The sequence below is a fragment of the Dendrobates tinctorius genome, unplaced genomic scaffold, assembly GCF_039654945.1.
Source record: "Dendrobates tinctorius isolate UK_male_01 unplaced genomic scaffold, ASM3965494v1 ptg000028l, whole genome shotgun sequence".
NCBI classification, from domain to species: Eukaryota; Metazoa; Chordata; class Amphibia; order Anura; family Dendrobatidae; genus Dendrobates; species Dendrobates tinctorius.
The window spans coordinates 81,123,274-81,143,848 of record NW_027361696.1 but is presented as its reverse complement, the minus strand read 5'-3'; the positions used below and the strand labels follow the sequence as shown (position 1 = coordinate 81,143,848).

At 44.3% G+C, this 20,575-nt stretch overlaps 1 protein-coding gene across 1 annotated transcript in view; it reads left to right on the top strand.

The window, feature by feature from the left end:
* The first annotated feature begins 1,425 nt into the window (after positions 1-1,425).
* The window catches only part of DNAAF3 (dynein axonemal assembly factor 3), a 32,835-nt gene continuing 13,685 nt past the window's right edge, over positions 1,426-20,575 (top strand). Inside the window, exons 1-7 of the mRNA XM_073571078.1 lie at positions 1,426-1,576; positions 3,878-4,017; positions 6,767-6,860; positions 7,120-7,277; positions 10,951-11,127; positions 11,427-11,549; positions 19,649-19,771. Coding sequence (XP_073427179.1) covers positions 1,474-1,576; positions 3,878-4,017; positions 6,767-6,860; positions 7,120-7,277; positions 10,951-11,127; positions 11,427-11,549; positions 19,649-19,771 — 918 coding nt within the window. The 5' untranslated portion in view covers positions 1,426-1,473. The remainder of the gene's footprint in view (positions 1,577-3,877; positions 4,018-6,766; positions 6,861-7,119; positions 7,278-10,950; positions 11,128-11,426; positions 11,550-19,648; positions 19,772-20,575) is intronic.

Here is a 20,575-nt window from a genome sequence, read left to right as displayed (position 1 = left end):
TTTTGGGTGAATTTTGTGTGAATTGCGTGCGCATGCGTTTTTTTGAGACAAGTCGGGCGCACAAAAAATGCAACAGGATGCATTTTGTGCGCCCGGCGCACACTACATGCGCATACAAACGTGTACAAACGCATGTGTATGCGCACCCATGTAAAGTATAGGGAAAAAATGCATGCTTTTTTTGCACAAAAACACAGCGCAAAAAAATGCAAGTGTGAAACCAGCCTAAAAGCTGCGTTTTACAGTACCAGCAAAGCTATGAGATTTCAGAGATCTTATGCACAAACGTTGTTTTTCTGTCTTGCCTCAATTAAAAAATTGCTGCGTTTCTGAGAACTGCAGCATGTCACTTCTTTCAGCGTTTTTGAAGCATTTTTGCCCTCCCCCTAGAAAGCAATTAAGTGCAAAAACACAGCAAAGACGCAGGTATCAGGTTTTGCTGCGGTGTATGAGCATGAAGAACGCAGCAAAAAAAACACAGCAAAACCAGCTTTTGTAAACAGCTACTTTACTGCCAAGACAGCAGATTTTGCTTGCTGAAAAAAAAAAAAAAAAATCAAAACCTCAATGTGTGAACATAGCCTAAGGTCGGGTTCACACGAGTCCGAGTGCAGTGCGTGAAAAAACCGAACAGCCCTTTGACCGATCTTATGCAATGGGCAGTGCAGACGGGCGATTGTTTTCACTGACCAAATCTGGGTGTGAAATAAATCACGTGCTAGCATCTTCCGTACACGAGACTCGCCCACTGCGGTCTATGGGTGCTCGGAAAAACATTGGACGCCGTATGGAGCTATAATATAGCGTCCGTTTTTTACGGGCACATTGCAATTCTGTAACATGGGAAACTGTAGATGATTAATAGCTACAGCTGTAAAAAAAAAGATTGAAAATGGATGTGGTGAGAAAAAAAATCGTCCCGATTTTCTGGATGAAACTCTGAGCGGTTTTTTAGACACTCAAGATCCTGCCCTTAGGCCGGGGTCACACGTGCGAGAAAATCTACAGTGAGTGTGGCAGGTGTGACCAGGCCTGTACAGGGTGTAACGTGCACGAGGCTTTATATACAATTTATTATAAGTTAGTGGCCCCCTGCACACAGTACTGGCCCAGCACAGGGTGCAACAGCTCTGCGGCCTCTGGCAGCGCTATAGAAACAACAGGTGCAAAACATTCTGCAGCGGCCATCACCATAGCAACTGCAAGCTTCGCTGTCAGCACAACCTAGCCTAATAGCTGTGGAAAGACACGCCCCTTGTGGCTTTTTATTGGTTATCCCTAAAGTCAATCACGCGCTTCTAGCCATCTATTGGCCAGTCGTGGCGCTGGTTTGGAGGTTTGTCTTAGCCGTAGCGGGGATCATTTATAGTTTGAAAGCCGAGTGAAGTTGCGATAATTCGGGAGCCGTCAGTTATACCGGTGCGGGACTGCGGGTGCAGGGATCGGCTGGTGCCGGTGGAAAGCGGGTGTGTGATGTGTTTGTGTTCGTTTTCAGCGTCCATGGCGGCTGCAGGCGGTGGAGAGGTGTACCCGACCTTGTGGGGCTTCAGTCCTGCCTTAGATCTTCAGATGCAGTGTAAGTGCAACATTTACAGGTGTGAGTGATGATCAGCGCCCATGGTGCACAGTGGGGTATGGCTGGGGGCCTGTGTGCCCTCAGTATAGGAGCAGCCCATCAGTCTGGAGGGGTGTGCACCTGCCCCCCCCTCCCTTCTTCCCCCCCCCCCCAGTCTGGAGGGGTGTGCACCTCCCCCTGTCCCCCCCCCCCTTCTTCCCCCAGTCTGGAGGGGTGCGCACCTCCCCCTGGCCCACCTCTCTCTACCAATCTGGAGGGGTGTGCACCCACTGTCTTCCCCTGGTCTAGAGGGGTGTGCACCTCCCCCTGACCCCCCACCCACCACCCCAGGTTGAAGGGGAGACCCCATATTAATCACTGTACCAAGCTAGGTTCCAGCTCTCAGCTGAGTCACCTGTTAGGTAGTGAGCCGGCGTTAGGCTTCATTCAGACATTGGGGATTTAAAAAGTCCTCGTTTCCTCATCGTTGTTGGGTGAGTTTGGTCAGGGCCCATTTTTACCATCAGTTTCCTCAGGTTTGGCAGAAAAACAAAAACGGAGGATTCCCAGGCTTCTGCCTTTGAAGACAGGACGGCAGGCGGCTGGCATCTCAATGCTCTGGTTTTTAGGGTACGTGCACACGCTGCGGATTTTGTAAAATCCGCAGGTAAATCTGCAGGTCAAAAGACCTGCGGATTGCTCTGCGGTTTTTCATCTCCTCAATGGAGGAGATGGCAAACCGCAGCGGAATCCGCAGAAAGAATTAACATGTCAATTCTTTCTGCGGTTTCAAAACCGCGGAAAAATCCGCATCGTCTGCACTGTGGTTTTGTATTCCCATAGGGAATAATGGTACTGTACACCGCAGCCAAAACTGCTGAGGACCCACAGCGGCCAAAACCGCAGCAGAATCCGCAGCGTGTGCACACACCCTTAGTTATATTTTTTCCACAGATCCATAAACTTGCATTGTTGAGTTTGATCCATGACTTGGGTCACATTCTGCCAATCACTCGGTCTGAGAAGATACGTGGCCATGTAACCACAATAGGTGTGAGTTCTAGGCGTGAAAAAACACAGAACTAGTGCGGTAAAAACTCGCGTCTGAGGCCTTATCTGCGGGACTATGGCTGGGCGGGGTGTTGGGGTGTGACCAGGGGTAACGTAAGGCCGATGTCACGATCTGGCTACGGACTGCAGTGCCCAGCCTCACAGCGGGTTTCCCAGCCCTAAACTGTAGACTTTGATGGCAGCACTACAGCCTTGAGGCGCTGGGATCCTGGGTTTAAATCCCACCAAGGAGTTTGTATGGTCTCCCTGTGTTTACGTGGGTTTCCTTCTACACTGAGACATACTGATAAGGAATTTATACTGTGAGCTCCAATGGGGACAGAGGTAATGTCTGTAAAGTGCTGTGGAATTAATGGCGCTATAGAAGGGATTAGGGTAATGTATCCGTTAGACCATGAGTTTGGGTGAAAACTGCAGACTGTACTACACTGACCATGAAATGCGCCCATGCTCACTCGTGTGCAAAGGCTGGGGCGAGAACGGCTTGCAATATACAGACGAACACTTTCAGGGGTGAAAAAGATAAATGGCATTTATTTGAACACCGTTTAGATCTCTGCATCCTGTGGTCTTGTCCGTCGGGGGTTAATCATGTTTTAATGGAAACTCATTAGCAGCCTCTGAATGTATTGCGGTGTGAACAGGGCTTAAGGCTTTAGTTACACCGCTCTTTAAAACTGACACCTCACAGATGCAAAATGGAGGGCGTCCACGTGCTGTCTGCTCAAAAGATGAACCCATTTATTAGAAAGGAGGGAGGGTGAATTTGACGTATGAATCTTCCCTTTTTTTTTTTTTTTTTTTTTACGTTATTGAGCTTCAAAAACACTGACGCAGACATGTGAATGAGACCTTAGTCGTCCATAGGAAATTACAGTACCACACCTTTCTTGGTGGCTCAAGTGCATGAGGTCACCGTTGGCTTGTGTGTGGCTTTGCTGATACCTCTTGGCCCCTTCAGGGGTGGAGGCTGCCGCTTGGCCCCTGCAGGGCTGCTCCAAAGGGCTCAAATGTTTCATTTGGGTCAGAATCCTTAATATTCCCCTCTGATGTAACGTGTCCCTGTTCTGACATGCTATAATTATACAGCGATGCAGATATTATTTTTTTACTCTTATTGCATTCCTGTTCTGGAGCTATAGGGTCCGTAGCCAACACTATAGCAGCCATGCATTCCTGCTTTTATGTCTATAATTTTTTTTTTTTTTTCGTTATACAGCTAGAAACCAATTCTTTGTTTTTTACATTTAGGTCTGCAGAATACCCTTGAACACTTATCAACTTGTGACGATGTACCGGAGCTGAATATTCTGCTGGTGGGATGTGGCGATGGGCGACATCTAATGAAAACCATCTGCCAGGCACGTCGCTGGCCGCAGAGGAGGCTCAATGTAAGGATCCTATAAGGCAGCGCTGCACAGATTATCGGCCCTGTTGTCGTCTTTTAGTGCCTGTTTATTGGGGCATTCTGATCTCTAAAGTGGAGAGAAATTGCGAAGAGACAAAATCTACAAAAAGAAGGAAGAGGGAAAGGAACTGAGCTCACTGGTAGGCCGGTTTCACACTTCACTGGCTCCGGTACGTGTAGTGAGTTTCCTCACGTACTGGAGACATTGACACACATAGACCCATTCAAATGAATGGGTCGATGCATATGTCAGCGTGTTTTCACAGACCGTGTCCGTGTGCAAAACACGCTGACATGTCAGTGTTTGCGGGAGCGCACGGTCCACAAAAACATGCTGAACACGTGCACACAGAAAACAGTTCACACTGTCCTCTGTGTTCATGGACGGCCACCGGGGAAAAAGCGCAACTGTAAGCCGCTGTTCCCCTGCAGCTGGTGCTGAACGCGGCTGTCATTCTTCTTTCCTGATCTGCTGGAAACAGCGAGCAGGAGAGAAGAATGAATGAATGAAAACCCGATGTGGGGTCCCCCTCTGTTTGTGACCCAACCTGGCAAAACTCATAGCTGGGGGCTGCTATTCTCAGGCTGGTAAGGGGCCATTGATCTTGCCCCCCCCCAGCCTAAAAAACAGCAGCCTGCAGCTGCCCAGAAGAGGCGCATCTATTAGATGCGCCTATTCTGGAGCTTTGTTGGGTTCTTCCCACTTGCCCTGTAGTGGTGGCAAGTGGAGTTAATAAGGGGTTAATGTCACCTTGCTATTGTAAAGTGACATTAAGCCCGGCTTAGTAATGGAGAGGTGTCAATAAGGGCCCCGTCACACATAGCGACGCACCACCGATCCCGACAACGATATGACCTTGTCAGGATCACTGGTGTGTCGCTACATGATCGCTGGTGAGCTGCCACACCGGCAGCTTCATCAGCACCAGCGACACGCGGGTAACAAGCGACGCACGTCGCTTAGTTACCCACTGTGTATGTTAGAAACCAGCGCGCTGGTAACCAAGGTAAACATCGGGTTTCGAAGCGCTGCGCTTAGAATCCCGATGTTTACCATGGTTACCAGCTCTCTGCACCAGCATGCTGGTTTCTAACGTACACATCGGTTTTCTAAGCGGCGCTTAGAAACCCGATGTTTACCTTGGTTACCAGTTTGCTGATCGCTGGTCTCCCGCCTGCCACACGCAGTGATGCGTGTTGGCCAGCGGGAGACCAACGATCAAAAAAAGATCCAGGCCATTCTAGCACGATCAGCGATACTCGGCAGGGGGGGCCGGTCGCTGATAAGTGTCACACAGCGATCTTGCTGAGGAGATCGCTATGTGTGACTGGGGCTTAAGACACCTATCCATTATTAATCCCAGAGTTATTCAAGGGTTAAATAAACACACATACGCACGTATTTTAATGAAAGAATACACCACACAGTTTCTAAATCTTTATTATACTCCTAATCCCCTATCAAAGCCATTGTTCACCTGTTAAAAAAAAACAAAAAAAAAACAAAAAACAACATATCCATATCTGTCCCGCACTCAGTCAAGTCTCATGGCGTAAATCCATCTCAGGGGTTAATCAGTTTACAGGAGGAGCGCTGCTAATACAGCCGGGAGCAGTTGCATTAGCAGCGCTCCAGCTGTAAACTGATTAACCCGCCGAGATGGATGCCACACGGATGTACCACTTATCCACACGGATAGCTCCGGTACCGGAATTATCTGGATGTGTGAGACTGTCCGTATGTTGTGCACCGTGTTCATGGATCTCATCTGCACAGAGCCACCCCAGTCTAGGACGTAATCAAATGGCAAGGAAAAAAAAAAGTGGCCTCCAGTGGTGAATGAAATCCACTTGAAAGGTAGAATAAAAACCAAACTCTTAATGGAAAAACTAAAACCATGCAGCCAGTGTAGGTGATGATTCCAGAGATTCCACATATGAAACAACGTGTTTCAGCAACTAGCCGTAATCATGGTGTAAGGAAAAATCAGGGTTCTAATATACCCTAGTCATGGGTGTGACAGGTGGGGAGAACAAATGGGAAAGGCAATGAGGAAATTAGCCCTCTAATATCCCACCTGACTTTTCCTTTTTTCCTTACACCATGATTAAGACTAGCTGCTGAAACGTGTTGTTTCATATGTGGACTCTCTGGAGTCATTACCTACACTGGCTGCATGGTTTTAGTGTTTCCATTAAAAGTTTGGTTTTCGTTCTACTGTACCTTTCAAGTGGATTTCATTCATCGTTGTTTTTACACTGTACATTGTGCGGTTATAATGACCTCACAAAATGATTCTGCTCATCAGTACGATTACAGCGACATCAAACATGTCGGTGACTGGACTTTTCTGAATACGGCGATAAAACGTCTACTTTTTTTTTATTTTTAGTGGGTGGAAAATGAATTCACACTTTTTTTTTTTTTTATTAAAAATGTTTAATTTCGTTTATTAGTCCCCTTACGACGTAGGGGGCCTCGAAGCTACGATCGTCTGATCGCTTTTTCTATATACTGCAAGACTGCTATTGCTGTGTATAGTAAAAATGTCTCCTTTGAAGCCTGGCCAAAGACATTGACAAGCACAGAGGTCTTCAACAGAGATCCCCTTGGCTGTCATTGCAACCCACCAGTGACCGCACGATCACATAATCCTTCTTGAAAGCATTTCTTGTGTAATATTCCAATAAGCATTGACAGCTCTGTATGCGTGTGCCTTCTTCTCTTCTAGCTCTTCGTCATTGAGAGTGACCTGGAGCTTCTCGCTCGACAAATCTTGTTTTTGACTTTAGCGCTGGAAAATCCAGAACAAATTGGTTTACAAGGTAACATCATTATGAAGGCGCCTTGCTGTATACTTGTGTGTGCTGGATGTATACCCCAGAATAGCCACAGGCGTCTAATAGGCCGATGTGTGGGCACTCCCATGTTCTCGGGGTGGGGTGTCTCGGACTTCCAACGCACCCGTTAAATTTGCTTCTTGGATTAGCTAAATCTTTTTTTAGTTTCTTTATAAACTGGGAAATGGCAGCAATTTAAAACTTAGATCTTTTTAAAAAACTTTTTTTTTTTCTCTCTCCACAGAGAAGTGTGAAATCTTTCTTGAGCTGTTTGGTAACAGCATGGTCCGTAGTAAGACGGCAGCATACCTACACGACAGATGTGGGCGGTTTATTAAATACGTCACAGACCCCGAGTACCAGCAGAGAGTCCTCCCGTTGCTGAACATGACATCTATCAAGGTAGGTCCATGGCAGATCTAGGGTCGGACATGGTCACTTTCAGTAAGTCAGGTACGTGTGCCTTGGACTTGAGTTTGAGAACCGAATCGGCCAGGGCATTACTATAATGGTGAAATAAATTCTCCATAATCCTGAGAAATCCACAATGGCCGCTCTGGCGAGACCATTTAATGTCTCATTTCTATTATTTCTCAAGCCATTCTGTAATAAAGCTTCATCCTGCAATCTATACTGGGCGAGAATGTATCACACCCCGCTCTGCGCTTCCAGGTAACTTATGGGAATGGGCTCCCTCGTAGTTCACGTTTTTTTGTGATCCTTATTTTAATCAAAGCTAAAAACAAGGTCTCTCCTAGTTCTTAATTTGACACCTTTTAATATTTATTTACTCTCTTTATATCTCGCCATTATTCCGCAGGACTTTAGACAGAATTTAAATGCCCCATCAGTATTGTCTTTGTGAGAAAACCCTTGCAAAACATACCCCTTTCAGATCTTATCCTTGGTAGGATTTGAACCCAGGACCCCAGCGCTGTAAGGCTGCAGATTATTATTATTATTATTATTATTATTATTATTTCTCTTTAACATATGCATTAAAGGAGTTTTCTACTACTCTGACAACCCTGCCTCCATTCAGCATGTTCTCCCAAGTAAAATAACACTTTAGGGACTTACCAAGACATCAGATTTTCTTACATACGAGAAAATAAGATCTATTATTCTGAGTGTGGTGCGAGTTGTCATCCGACTTGTATGTGGAGAGATTTAAATAAATTCTCCATTCTGACATTCTGTGATAATCAGCACTCTGATGTCTTGATACCCCCCATGGACCCTTTGACTTGTATTGCAGATGTTGATCTGACCCTCTGATCAAAATCAGACATGTCTTTGTGATTTTTTGAAAAATCAAGGTCATGTGGATGGCCCCCATAGACTTTCACAGGTACGAGTGCTATCCGTGAAAATCACTAGCACGCGTACACAAGAATCGGAAGTCTGAATGAGCCCTTCTATTCGCCTCTGGTGCCAGTGTCGTTCCCACGGTGTTGACACAGACTCTCCTGAGCTTTGCACCCCATTATGTCATGGAAGCCCTGCAGCCAATCACAGTTTGCTTCTCTCTCCACACCATTGGGTATCGAGAGGAAACCAGAGCTGTTGATGTCTTATAAGTCTGGAACTGTAGATGTTGCTATTTGTTTGGTCAGTTTGTGACCTCCTCTTCTCCCTCGCTCTCTTGTGGTGATAACGCCACTATCATGCAGATGAGAGCACATCCACCATGCATAAGAGGTGCAGTACTCCACCCCGATAGAGGTTGTCTCGTTGAGGGAGGCCCTTTAAATGTGCAGTATATGCTGTATATCATGCAATATGGCATAATGTTTCTCACTACCATAAATATGAGATTGCAAAATGTGGTCTCGGGCCCATATTTATTGGTGGTCTTCTTGCCCACACTGCACCATCCCCAAGTCCCCCTACATCTTATCGTTTACTGCAGAAAGTTCCAAATGAAGTCCCACAAATAAAACGAGTCAGAATTTGTCAAAAGTGAATAAAAGTATTGTATTAAATATAACTCCTCGCCTTTGTGTTTCTCTTCATTTGCATGTATTGATTGCGTCCATTGTTCCTCGCGCTCCGCTCCTCCTACTGTTGCAGACTAGTTTGTGCCTTTCCAGCTTTTATTAATGAAGACTCTGGTTCATTCTTATGAGACGATGAAAGCAAAGAGGCTTTCTTCAGTGCCAGAAGGGGCGTTATTTGTTCCTAGCACGTGTAGTATATGACAACGGTTCAGTCACTGCTCCCTAAATGCTTGTTCATCGACGCAAAATACTTAAGACCGATACTCAAACCTTATGGGAGTAATGTCCCAATGAGGTCAACAGTTGAGACCGACACAGATTTTGGTTTTGACACATTTTGCTCCTTAAGTGTGTTTAGATGATTCTAGGTTACTGAAGTACAGTGACATGTTACATGGTCTCCATCACCAAATTGCTCCTGGATAATGGGAGATGTTTCTCTTGGACGTTTAGATCCCATTCTTTATTAAAACCCATGTTCTTGGACAAAATTGAGTGAGCCAAATCCATAAATGAGAAGTCCCTACACACCAATGGTCTTGAGAGGCTTTACTGTTTGCATGGCAAAACAGTCATGGTAGCACTTGCCTTTTTTTCTCAGGACAATCATTCTTCTGATGCCCCAAACAGTCTGAAGGTGACTTCATTAGGCCTGTTTCACACTTCCGTTTTTTCAAATCCGTCAAAATCCGTTTTCCGTAAAAAAACGGATCCGCCATTTTTTGCAGGATCCGTTTTTTTGTCCCATAGACTTCCATTACGGTTACTGCGGATCCGTCAAAAAAACGGATCCGTTTTTTTAAAAACGGATCCGTTGGCATCCGTTTCCGTCAAAAAGCGGAAACGGATCCGTTTGGCGGACACAAAAACGGAAGTGTGAAACAGGCCTTAGAGGATATAGCTGTGCCCTGGGTCTGCTTCGGTCCAATCCCTGTACTTCCTGCAAGGCTATTTTCTCTGAAGCCCCATTTAGACTGTTTAATATGTTGATTGTATGTTCCTAATTGTAAAGTGCTTCCGAAAATCTACAACTCGTGGAAAAGACTGAAAGCTGTTATCTGTCAAATGTGCATCATGGTTGTAGAGCATGTTGCTACTACTGTGGATCTTTCGTCCAAATCCGTTGGAAAACTTTTTTGAACTTTCATGGGTTATTTCGTAGCAAAAAGTTCTGTTGCTTTTCACTTTTGGGAGCACTCACCTCACATGATGATGAAGTACGTAGGCAGAGGCTTAGACTATAATCGTATTTCTGACCTCTACAGGTCGGTGTGATGAAAGGGACCAAAATACAAGGATTCAAGCCTCAACTTTGTAGTTTCCTCCTTCTCTAAAGAATAAAACTTCTCAATGTTCCTGAATGAGGATTTTTAGAAAAAGACCTCCTCACAGGAGTTTTTTTTTTTTTTTTTTTTAAATCTTAAGATAACTTTCTCCTTCCCATGCGATGGGCAAAAACTTACTGATCATTGGAGGTCTGTTTGCTGAGAACGCCTGGCAATACCAAGTATGGGGCTCAGGGATTAGACTTTTGAATGCCCCATCATGAATGGAGAAGATTTGCACATGTTCAACCTTACTAAGTCCCTTGTCTATGAGATTCTGGAAAAAGCTGAGCTCTGTAGACCCATAGATGGCGAATGGAGTGGTGGCTGAGCGTGTGCACATCCTTTCCATTCGTGATGGGGCTCTGCAGAGTCCAGGGTTGTAAGGCCTTCTCTGGATTGCTGGGATTCCACCAATCAGTAAGTTGGCCCTTTTTTATCTTGAGAATAATCTTTTAACTTGCACTGATCTTGACTCCTTTTTATATATAAAAAAAAAAAAAAAAAAAAAAAAAATGCCTTAGAGAAATACAGTAATGATCCTCAGATAGTTCTGTGAAGACACTAAGGATTGCTGTGGGGTGGGATAAGGAAGAAGAGAATGGTTAGAATCCTAGAAAGTTAGCGTTGGATGGGATCTCCATGGTCATGGTGTCCAACCTCAATTCAGTGGATGGTGTCAGCCATGAAACGTTGATGCTTTTTGAGTTCCATTATAGTTGATTTTTATTTTTTCCTTTCCCTGCACAGTTTAAAGAAAGGGATGAGTTGGAAAATATCTTTAAGTTCTGGCAAACGTCTGAGGCCAAGGTGTTTCCTATCGAGAGATATTGGGACGTGAAGAACCGTCAGCTTCTAGGCAAACGCTACGATTCCAGGAGAGGAGCCTATGACTGGGATCTAAATATGAAACTGCATGACCGTGGGGTGAGTTCTGTTTTAGTATACAGGTTTGTTTTTCGCTTGCTCACCTTCCCAGACACTTCTGCATGGTGAGAAGGATGGAAGCTGTTGCCAGTTGCTTCTCTCGGCAGCTCATGAAATTTTACATGCCTGATTCTCCTTTCTTGTCATCGGTCAGTGGAAAGTTTTACAGCCAACCCACAGATAAGAACCTGTTCAGCCGACATAGACTTTGTGTATGAGGCCATCTTTACATTGTGAACATCACTTTTTTTTGCAGTTAGGTTGGAGATTTTATTCATTGCTGTAGGCATGTCTTGCAGGCGGCCGTGATTGGGGCCACGGAGTACAATCGCTGGAGAGAGAAAGGTGTTGCGTTTATGACACGTGAAGGAATCTACGATGTCCCTAATAAAACTCTGGCTTCTCATATGATTGTGACACACGTGAGTATTCGGATATTATCGCCTGTACCCCCAGTGTTGTGTGCACATGTATCATTGCTCATTTCATGTTATACTATATTTCACTTCAGCCTACCAGAACCTAATAGACATTATTTGGAATAACTTTAAAGATGTCCTAGAAATGTATTTCCATCCAGTGATTACAGATATTCTTTAGATCAAAGATGGCCTATTGCTAATGTGGCGCCCCTGAGGGTTCAGTCGCCACAGAGGTACTGCACCTCCTCCTGAGGTGTGGTACCCCACCATCCAGGTAAGGTGGGGACACCTGACCACACTCCAACACCTGCATCCCACACAACACAGTAGTGTAGCAAAGCACCCTTTGGTGGCTACCTGCTTGGAACACGAAGCGTGCTGGGAGGCGGGTGGAGTTTAGTTTGCATCAAAAGAGCGGGAAGAGTTTAGGATTTAGTCAGTCTGACAGAGTCAGAGGAGGAGTTAAGATCCCCTGAGTGGGATGGATGAAGGAAGTGCTGCAGCCGACCTCAGTGACCTGGGTCCGCTGCACAGGAGAGGAACATTGATAGAAAGCCTGACTCTCCATAAGAAGGAAAGTATTAGTATGGAACGTGAGGAGAAGAAGAGAACTAAGGGTTAGAGGAGAACTCTTCCCAAGTTCTAAGCGCAAGGCCGGGGTCCGGTCCCAGAGGTTTTATGGATACTAATGGTCCTTCAACAGACACCGGAGGAATAGAAGTTGTCACCACTTTATTCCCACACCAGACTTGGGGGCACAACAGCATCGTGAGTGAGCCGGGACTACGTAGCAAGGAGTCCCCGACGCAGGCTACAGCTGTCTGCCGTACAAGTAGATTTCATAGGAACATCTGACAGGAGGAACTCCAGTGTAACTCAATACTGTGAGTACTTCACTAAAGGCGCTAAGAGGGAGACGTTCAGAAAAGGCACATGTTGTCGGAAAGGAGTACTTCATCTTAGACAAAAACATAAGTGGCGTTCCAGCTGATAAAATTTCTTGCTTTATTGAAAAAATTAAAATAGTACAGCGGCTTACTCCTCAAGAGCAGATGGATGTGCTATGAGGCACTGAGATACCAGCTACGTGTTTCGACCCTACATGGGTCTTTATCACAGCTGCAAATTACTAACATAATGCAAACCTTATACTTGGTGCTGACCAATGAGAACTGCAATGTAGATCACATGAGCAAGCCAAAGGTCCTATGAGCATTACTACAATGCCTATGTTCCATAGAGACCAATGACGCTATCACCTTCTATCACATGTTCTAATAGAAAGGTCCTGTGTACAAAACTCCACATTCTCTAGGTTTGCAAAATAATACCACATAAAAACAAATTGATTAACATATATACAAATATTTAAAATATAGCAATAACCATCAATAATGATACATAATCTGTTCTCTTGTTTAACCCATTTGGATATCTAGACCCCAGACAGAATATCCAAAAAGCCTCTCTTGTAAGAAGACGTCTTTTTCCATCCCCACCACGCTTTGAATTTTTAACCCATTCAATTCCTGCAACTGACATCGCCTCCAAATCCCCATTATGCTGCATTAGAAAATGTTTGGACACTATAGAAATATTACGTGTATTACTACTATTATTCTCTACATCCCTAATGTGCTCCAGGATGTGAGTTTTTAGTTTCCTTGTTGTACAGCCTACATAGGATAAATTGCATATCCTATAGGATAGGAACTACATGCCCTGGTGTCCTCCACTTATTCCTGCGTCAACCTGCCCGGCACTGCTGCATCCCCTGCGCCTGACACTACACCATGTACAGTTGTGGCCAAAAGTATTGACACCTCTGCAATTCTGTCAGATAGTACTCAGTTTCTTCATGAAAATGATTGCAAACACAAATTCTTTGTTATTATCTTCATTTAATTTGTCTTAAATGAAAAACACAAAAAGAATTGTCCTAAAGCCAAATTGGATATAATTCCACACCAAACATAAAAAAGGGTGGACAAAAGTATTGGCACTGTTTGAAAACTCATGTGATGCTTCTCTAATTTGTGTAATTAACAGCACCTGTAACTTACCTGTGGCACCTAACAGGTGTTGGCAATAACTAAATCACACTTGCCGCCAGTTGACATGGATTAAAGTTGACTCAACCTCTGTCCTGTGTCCTTGTGTGTACCACATTGAGCATGGAGAAAAGAAAGAAGACCAAAGAACTGCCTGAGGACATGAGAAACCAAATTGTGAGGAAGCATGAGCAGTCTCAAGGCTACACGTCCATCTCCAAAGACCAGAATGTTCCTGTGTCTACCGTGCGCAGTGTCATCAAGAAGTTTAAAGCCCATGGCACTGTGGCTAACCTCCCTAGATGTGGACGGAAAAGAAAAATTAACAAGAGATTTCAACGCAAGATTGTGTGGATGTTGGATAAAGAACCTCGACTGACATCCAAACAAGTTCAAGCTGCCCTGCAGTCCGAGGGTACAACAGTGTCAACCCATACTATCCTTCGGCGTCTGAATGAAAAGGGACTGTATGGTAGGAGACCCAGGAAGACCCCACTTCTTAACCCGAGACATAAAAAAGCCAGGCTGGAGTTTGCCAAAACTTACCTGAAAAAGCCTAAAACGTTTTGGAAGAATGTTCGCTGGTCAGATGAGATAAAAGTAGAGCTTTTTGGGCAAAGGCATCAACATAGAGTTTACAGAAGAAAAAAGAGGCATTCAAAGAAAAGAACACGGTCCCTACAGTCAAACATGGCGGAGGTTCCCTGATGTTTTGGGGTTGCTTTGCTGCCTCTGGCACTGGACTGCTTGACCTTGTGCATGGCATTATGAAGTCTGAAGACTACCAACAAATTTTGCAGCATAATGTAGGGCCCAGTGTGAGAAAGCTGGGTCTCCCTCAGAGGTCATGGGTCTTCCAGCAGGACAATGACCCAAAACACACTTCAAAAAGCACTAGAAAATGGTTTGACAGAAAGCACTGGAGACTTCTAAGGTGGCCAGCAATGAGTCCAGACCTGAATCCCATAGAACACCTGTGGAGAGATCTAAAAATGGCAGTTTGGAGAAGGCACCCTTCAAATATCAGGGACCTGGAGCAGTTTGCCAAAGAAGAATGGTCTAAAATTCCAGCAGAGCATTGTAAGAAACTCATTGATGGTTACAGGAAGTGGTTGGTCACAGTTATTTTGGCTAAAGGTTGTGCAACCAAGTATTAGGCTGAGGGTGCCAATACTTTTGTCTGGACCATTTTTGGAGTTTTGTGTGAAATGATCAATGTTTTGCTTCATTCTCTTTTGTGTTTTTTCATTTAAGACAAATTCAATGAAGATAATACCAAAGAATTTGTGTTTGCAATCATTTTCAGGAAGAAACTGAGTATTATCTGACAGAATTGCAGGGGTGTCAATACTTTTGGCCACAACTGTACGTGTCACTTCACCTACTCTGCCCTGAGACTACAGCCCTGCCTGTGGAGGGCTATAACATCATTGCTGCACCACACCATCTGTCCCAGAGGATCTGTCTGCAGCGTCGGCTTAACATCTTCATTGCCGAATACCACAGGTGGCGTCACGACTCATTCATTCATAAACTCTAATCATCATAAGCACACTGAACATTCCCCTTTTACAAATGGGCGCCCAGGGCCACGGGCCGGGTCCCAGCTGGCGTGACATCTCCCATTGAAGCTCATTGGACCCAGTACCGAGTACCCCACAGCCCTGGGAGGGCGACCCACTAATATCACGTTTGTGATGATTGGAACAAGATTCTGAATAATTGACAGCACATGTGCACCAATGCTTACCTTGCCCTTCCTGGTTACAGCGCTGAATCTTCGCTGCTGCTCTCAATGTCTTATTGTCTGTCTGCAGCGCTATCTGAGCTGTCTGTGTAGATGTCACGAGCCACTTAACTTAATGATTGGCTGCAGTGCTGTCAACAGGACATCGGCGCTACAGCCAATAACAATCAGTGAGTCCAGTGGCTCTTACCGCTAATACAGGCAGAGCATCTGAGGTTTCTGATTGGCTGCAACACTATGTGATGTAGCGCCGCAGACAAGAACAGAGACATGGAGCAGCAGAGACTTGTCTTTGGACAGGCAAAGGTTAAGAAAAGGGCCGCTTTTTTTTTTTTTTTTTTTTCTACCTGCGGACAGTGGTATGACTCACCCGGAAAAACCGGAGGCAGAAAACCTAGTATCAACTTCGATATAAAGTGGTGATCGCAGCGCCTCTCCCTCTCTGCACAGTGCCCTCTGCACAGGACACTGAACATGCCCAGTGCACTTAATTGGCTGGAAACAAAATTCCTGACCCTGTAAATATATAAAGATATAGTACAAAAAAGTTAAAACAAAAAACAAAAAAAAAAACAGTGGTTAGAAAATAATGTAAAACTTTAATTAAAGTTAGCAAAACCCCTGAACATATATGTATTTCCTTCCATCTAAGCTTGGAGCAGTCGGTGTTGCTTAATTCCAGCAGCAGTAATATCCTCTCTATTTCTGAAGTCCTTATCAGTTTTGTGATTAGATAGATTTACTGGGAGACCTGGATCTTTCCAGAGACAAAATTATCTTCATTGACTGGGAAAACGAGGCTGATTATCAAGACACTTCAGCGGCACTGTGGGGCCTATTAAGACGTAGCAGCTTGTTTATCTACTGAACTAAATATATCGCACTTTGCATTCATTTGAATGATTGCTGGAAGTCGTGAGGATACAGACAGGCCAGATTTTCCAGAATGCTCCCTTCTATATATTATATTGGACTTGTTTCTATCTCTGAAGGAGACTCTTTTGTAGGCATTATTAAGAATTTTGGTCACGTGGACATCAGGGCTGTGGAGTCGGTAAGCCAAACCTGCGACTCCGACTCCTCAATTTCCCTTACACCGCCTCTGACTCCCACACATATTGCTTATATTTAAGTGAAAAATTTATTGTAGTACAGTGTGAACATCAGACATTTAATCATTTTTATGATCCAATAATCAAGATATTTAGAACATAATATATATTTATTGGAATACAACTTTAGAACACAAAAAACTAATAAATTGTAAATATGTAATACACTATGTAATATCGATTACATATTACAGTACAGACCAAAAGTTTGGACACACCTCCTCATTCAAAGAGTTTTCTTTTTATTTCATGACTATGAAAATTGTAGATTCATTCTGAAGGCATCAAAACTATGAAATAACACATGTGGAATTATATAATTAACAAAAAAGTGTGAAACAACTGAAAATGTGTCTTATATTCTAGGTTCTTCAAAGAAGCCACCTTTTGCTTTGATTACTGCTTTGCACACTCTTGGCATTCTCTTGATGAGTTAATCACCGGAAATGGTCTTCCAACAGTATTGAAGGAGTTCCCAGAGATGCTTAGCACTTGTTGGCCCTTTTGCCTTCACTCTGCGGTCCAGCTCACCCCAAACATCTCGATACGGTTCAGGTCTGGTGACTGTGGAGGCCAGGTCATCTGGCGTAGCACCCCATCACACTCGTTCTTGGTCAAATAGCCCTTACACAGCCTGGAGGTGTGTATGGGGTCATTGTCCTGTTGAAAAATAAATGATGGTCCAATTAAACACAAACTGGATGGAATAGCATGCCGCTGCAAGATGCTGTGGTAGCCATGCTGGTTCAGTATGCCTTCAATTTTGAATAAATCCTCAACAGTGTCACCAGCAAAGCACCATCACACCTCCTCCTCCATGCTTCACAGTGGAAACCAGACATGTAGAGTCCATCCGTTCACCTTTTCTGCGTCGCACAAAGACACGGTGGTTGGAACCAAAGATCTCAAATTTGGACTCATCAGACCAAAGCACAGATTTCCACTGGTCTAATGTCTATTCCTTGTGTTCTTTAGCCCAAACAAGTCTCTTCTGCTTGTTGCCTGTCCTTAGCAGTGGTTTCCTAGCAGCTATTATACCACGAAGGCCTGCTGCACAGTCTCCTCTTAACAGTTGTTGTAGAGATGTGTCTGCTGCTAGAACTCTGTGCATTGACCTGGTCTCTAATCGGAGCTGTTAACCTGCAATTTCTGAGGCTGGTGACTCTGATGAACTTATCCTCCGCAGCAGAGGTGACTCTTGGTCTTCCTTTCCTGGACCAGTCCTCATGTGAGCCAGTTTCTTTGTAGCGCTTGATGGGTTTTTTTCCACTGCACATCGGGACACTTTCAAAGTTTTCCCAATTTTTCGGACTGACTGACCTTTATTTCTTAAAGTAATGATGGCCACTCGTTTTTCTTTACTTAGCTGCTTTTTTCTTGCCATAATACAAATTCTAACAGTCTATTCAGTAGGACTATCAGCTGTGTATCCACCAGACTTCTGCACAACACAACTGATGGTCCCAACTCCATTTATAAGGCAAGAAATCCCACTTATTAAACCTGACAGGGCACACCTGTGCAGTGAAAACCATTTCCGGTGACTACCTCTTGAAGCTCATCAAGAGAATTCCAAGAGTGTGCAAAGCAGTAATCAAAGCAAAAGGTGGCTACTTTGAAGAACCTAGAATATAAGACATACAGTATTTTCAGTTGTTTCACACTTTTTTGTTAATTACATAATTCCACATGTGTTAATTCATAGTTTTGATGACTTCAGAATGAATCTACAATTTTAATAGTAATGAAAATAAAGATAACTCTTTGAATGAGGTGTGTCCAAACTTTTGGTCTGTAGTGTGTGTGTGTGTGTGTGTGTGTGTGTGTGTGTGTGTGTGTGTGTGTGTGTGTGTATATATATATATATATATATATATATATATATATCACTATGACTTATCTCAGCTAAGACAAAGCCTAGATCCTCAGGCTATATTCACACCATGGGCGTAGCCAGGATCAAACCTGGAGGGGGGCAGAACCTCATGCTGCACACCTCAGCTGCTGCAGGACCTCATACTGCACACCCCTACACTTGAAAATAAAGCCTGCAACTTAAGAAGATGTGGTGGTGATGAATGCAGTCTATTTATTCCAACTATCAATTGATGTTGATGTGTTACTGAAGACGAGCAATGCCTGTCCTGGGCGTCCTTTTGGGCAGCTATGAGGTGTACCTGACTGGTGCTAGAAAAAAGTGTTAGTCTGTGTACTACCCGGTTTTCATTCTTTTTGGTACAGATACAATATGGATAGACAGATATGGATAAATGGATGGATGGAGCAGATTTCTAATCTGCTTTTGCTATTGAAAACATTAGCTATGAGCTCAAAAACCTTTCAGGTGATGCAGTTTTTTTAAAAAGCTGATCGGCTTTTGCAGCTGAAAAACGTATCCTCGAAAAACGCTGTGTGTGAATGTAGCCTTAGATGAGGAATATAACAGCCATTTAAAGGACATTTCATATCTTTCCCAAATTTGTATGAAAAAATATTCAGCACATCCTGCATTGAATTACTGTACCCAATTTATTATATATTTTAGGAGTCGGTCCATTTTATACCGACTCCAACTCCACAGCCCTGGTGGACATGATCGCCTGTACCATGATGGCCACAGTCATCTTATTCTTACATTTCTGTATCTACCCACCAGACTGCACATTGTGTAGTCTGTAGTGATTAGTAAACATTCTGGGATAAGGTGTTGTCTGAGCATGCTCGAGTGAAGTGTCTTCAGCGTACTCTAACATTATGTTCGAGTCCCCGCGGCTGCATGTCTTGTGGCTGTTCAACTGCCGCATCACAACTAGTCTATTATGGCAAGGTACAAATGTGAGTTTTATACCCCTTGCCAGGCTTGGACTGGCTCTCCGAGGAGCCGCTGACGTGCGGTTAAAGCATATACTCCTACCGGACCCCCTACCATTCTAGAGCCTTCACCCATGTCCCCAATGGTGTCGTTCCTTCCTCTTATGGCATGATCACTCCTGTCAATCTGTGGTCACATCGGTGACAAAATGGTCACTACTGCAGCCACTGGTTTGCTGCAGCGGTAATGTGCCACCCAACCCAGAAGAGCTGATCTGTTGGCTGTCTTAAAAAAAAAAAAACTTGTCTTGCCCAGCTTGTGCAGGCGCCTTGCATTTCTGCTTGGTCACATTTAGCAACCTTCTTCTTGGGTCCTAGAGATGCGGGAAGGTACAAGCTCGAGGATACTGGGGGGATATTACCACCGGTCCTTTCATATCGTATGGGATCGAAACAGAGGAGAAGAGCTTGTTGAAGACTGCTAATGGTGTGTATACAAAGGTAGGACATGGCTTCCAAACATTAAAAAAAATACGTATATAATCATACAGCGTTTTTTTAGATTATGCAGTCTATCTTTTTCTTTATGTAGGATTACTTTAATATACTATAAACCCTATAATTATTTATGAAACACTTCAATGAAATGCTTTTATGGGAATATAAAAAAAGCATAGTTAATTCTTAAATACCATTTTAATTGGCAAATCTCTATAGTAAATTTATGTGTAGAAAGAAGTGCACAAAGATTATCTGTCTAGATAAAACAAGCATCATTTGCTAATTACCGTATATACTCGCGTATAAGGGTACCGTTACACCTAGCGATGCACCAGCGATCCCGACTAGCGATATGACGCGGTCAGGATCGCTGGTGCATCGCTGGGTGGTCGCTAGTGAGCTGCCACTCAGGCAGATCTCACCAGCGACATCGCTGGGGACGGGGGTCGCTACTTACCTGTCAGACGCGGCGATCCTGCGTCCTCCCGCCCGGCTCCACGCGCTGCTCGTCGTCACAGCAGGAAGCGCCGCAGGAAGTGGACGACGAGGAATGGTCCAGGAGCTTCTCGTGCGATCAGCGATAACCAGCGGGGGAGCCGGTCGGAGGTAAGTATCACATGCAGCGATATCGCTACCAATATCGCTGTAACGTCACAAAATCGGTGACTTTGCAGCGATATTGCTAGCGATATCGCAGTGTGTAACGGGGGCTTAAGCCAACCCCCCTCCCTAATTTTGCCACAAAAAACTGGGAACACTTATTGACTCGAGAATAAGCCAAGGGTGGGAAATGCAGCAGCTACT